The sequence below is a fragment of the Elephantulus edwardii genome, unplaced genomic scaffold, assembly GCF_000299155.1.
Source record: "Elephantulus edwardii isolate Elephantulus edwardi_28Jun2011 unplaced genomic scaffold, EleEdw1.0 scaffold00376, whole genome shotgun sequence".
NCBI lineage: Eukaryota > Metazoa > Chordata > Mammalia > Macroscelidea > Macroscelididae > Elephantulus > Elephantulus edwardii.
The window spans coordinates 1389433-1391948 of record NW_006400126.1 but is presented as its reverse complement, the minus strand read 5'-3'; the positions used below and the strand labels follow the sequence as shown (position 1 = coordinate 1391948).

Genomic DNA, 2516 nt, shown 5'->3' with positions numbered 1-2516 from the left:
CTAGGATCTGTAGTCAGTACATGCAGTGGTAGCAGACTGGAAGGCTGCCGTGGTAGCAGATGGGAAGCCTGCAGGGTTGCAGACAGGAAGGCTGTAGTGGTAGCAGACAGGAAGGCTGCAGTTGTAGCAGACGGGAAGGCTTCAGTTGTAGCAGACAGGAAGGCTGCAGCGGTAGCAGACAGGAAGGCTGCAGTGGAACCAGACCGGAAGACTGAAGTGGGAGCAGTCAGGAAGCCTGAGTTGCAGATCTCCCAGCCAAGTCCAAGTTTACAAAAATGGCGTTTCCCCACAGACCTCTGGGAACTGTAGTCAGTACCTGCAGAGGTAGCCGACTGGAAGGCTGCAGTAGTAGCAGACGGGAAGTCTGCAGTGATGGCAGACAGGAAGGCTGCATTGGTAGCAGACAGGAAGGTTGCAGTGGTAGCAGACAGGAAGGCCGCAGTGGTATCAGACCGGAAGACTGCACTGGGAGCAGTCAGGAAGCCGGAGTCGCAGATATCCCAGGCAAGTCCAAGTTTACAAAGATGGCAGTTCCCCACCGAACTCTGGGATCTGTAGTCAGTATGTGCAGTGGTAGCAGACTGGAAGGCTGCCGTGGTAGCAAACGGGAAGCCTACAGTGGTAGCAGACAGGAAGGCTGCTGTGGTAGCAGACGGGATTGCTGCAGTGTTAGCAGACAGGAAGGATGTAGTGGTAGCAGACACGAAGGCTGTAGTGGTAGCAGACAGGAAGGTTGCAGTGGTAGCAGACGGGAAGGCTGCAATGGTAGCAGACAAGAAGGATGTAGTGGTAGCAGACAGGAAGGCTGAGTCGCAGATCTCCCAGCAACGTCCAAGTTTATAAAGATGGCGTTTCCCCAGAGACCTCTGGGAACTGTAGTCAGTACCTGCAGCGGTAGCAGACAGGAAGGCTGCAGTGGTACCAGACGGGAAGGCTACAATGGTAGCAGACAGGAAGGCTGCAGTGGTAGCAGACAGGAAGGCTACAATGGTAGCAGATAGGAAGGTTGTAGGGGTAGCAGACAGGAAGTCTGCATTGGTAGCAGACAGGAAGGCTCCAGTGGTAGCAGACGGAAAGGCTGCAGTGGTAGCAGACAGGAAGGCTGAGTCGCAGATCTCCCAGCAAAGTCCAATTTTACAAAAATGGCGTTTCCCCACAGGACTCTGTGAACTGTAGTCAGTACTTGCCGTGGTAGCAGACAGGATGGCTGTAGTGGTAGTAGACAGGAAGTTTGCATTGTTTTCAGAGAGGAAGGCTCCAGTGGTAGCAGATGGGAAGGCTGCAGTGGTAGCAGACAGGAAGTCTGAGTCGCAGATCTCCCAGCAACGTCCAAGTTTACAAAGATGGTGTTTTCCCACAGACCTCTGGGAAGTGTAGTCAGTACCTGCAGCGGTAGCAAACAGGAAGGCTGCAGTGGTACCAGACGGGAAGGCTGCAGTTGTAGCAGACAGGAAGGCTGCAGTGGTAGCAGACAGGAAGGCTAAAGTAGTAGCAGACGGAAATGCTGAGTCTCAGATCTCCCAGCAAAGTCTAAGTTTACAAGTATGGCGTTTTCTCGCAGACCTCTGGGAACTGTAGTCAGTACCTGCAGTGGTAGAGGACAGAAAGGCTACAGTGGTAGCAGACAGGAAGGCTGCAATGGTAGCAGATAGGAAGGCTGCAGTGGTAGCAGACAGGAAGGCCGCAGTGGTATCAGACCGGAAGACTGTAGTGGGAGCTGTCAGGAAGGGGAGTCGCAGATCTCCCAGGCAAGTCCAAGTTTAAAAAGATGGCGGTTCCCCACCGACTTCAGGGATCTGTAGTCAGTACGTGCAGTAGTAGCAGACTGTAAGGCTGCCGTGGTAGCAAACGGGAAGCCTGCAGTGGTAGCAGACAGGAAGGGTGATGTGGTAGCAGACGGGAAGGCTGCAGTTGTAGCAGACAGGAAGGATGTAGTGGTAGTAGACACGAAGGATGCAGGGGTAGCAGACAGGAAGGCTGCAGTGGTAGCAGACAGAAAGCCTGAAGTGGTAGCAGACGGGAATGGTGAGTCTCAGATCTCCCAGCAAAGTCTAAGTTTACAAGTATGGCGTTTCATCACAGACCTCTGGGAACTGTAGTCTGTACCTGCAGTGGTAGCGGACAGGAAGGCTGCAGTGGTAGCACACAGGAAGGCTGCAGAGTTAGCAGAAGGGAAGGCTGCAGTCGTAAGAGACGAGAAGGTTGCAGTGGTAGCAGACGGGAAGCCTGCAGTGTTAGCAGACAGGAAGGCTGCAATGGTAGCAGATAGGAAGGCTGTAGTGGTACCAGTATGGAAGACTGCCGTGGGAGCAGCCAGGAAGCCTGAGTTGCAGATCTCCCAGACAAGTCCATGTTTGCAAAGATGGCATTTCCCCACCGACCTCTGGGATATATAGTCAGTACGTGCATGGGTAGCAGACTGGAAGGCTGCAGTGGTAGCAGACAGGAAGGCTGCAGTGGTAGCAGACGGGAAGGCTTCAGTGGTAGCAGACAGGAAGGATGTAGTGGTAGCAGAC

At 53.7% G+C, this 2516-nt stretch overlaps 1 protein-coding gene across 1 annotated transcript in view; it reads right to left on the bottom strand.

The window, feature by feature from the left end:
• LOC102845292 (ice-structuring glycoprotein-like) overlaps window positions 1-2516 on the bottom strand; it is a 3949-nt gene continuing 1433 nt past the window's right edge. The window contains exons 4-10 of the mRNA XM_006902177.1: window positions 1810-2001; window positions 1586-1717; window positions 1385-1480; window positions 923-1078; window positions 521-757; window positions 317-388; window positions 1-68 (exon numbers count right to left, since the gene is read on the bottom strand). Coding sequence (XP_006902239.1) covers window positions 1-68; window positions 317-388; window positions 521-757; window positions 923-1078; window positions 1385-1480; window positions 1586-1717; window positions 1810-2001 — 953 coding nt within the window. The remainder of the gene's footprint in view (window positions 69-316; window positions 389-520; window positions 758-922; window positions 1079-1384; window positions 1481-1585; window positions 1718-1809; window positions 2002-2516) is intronic.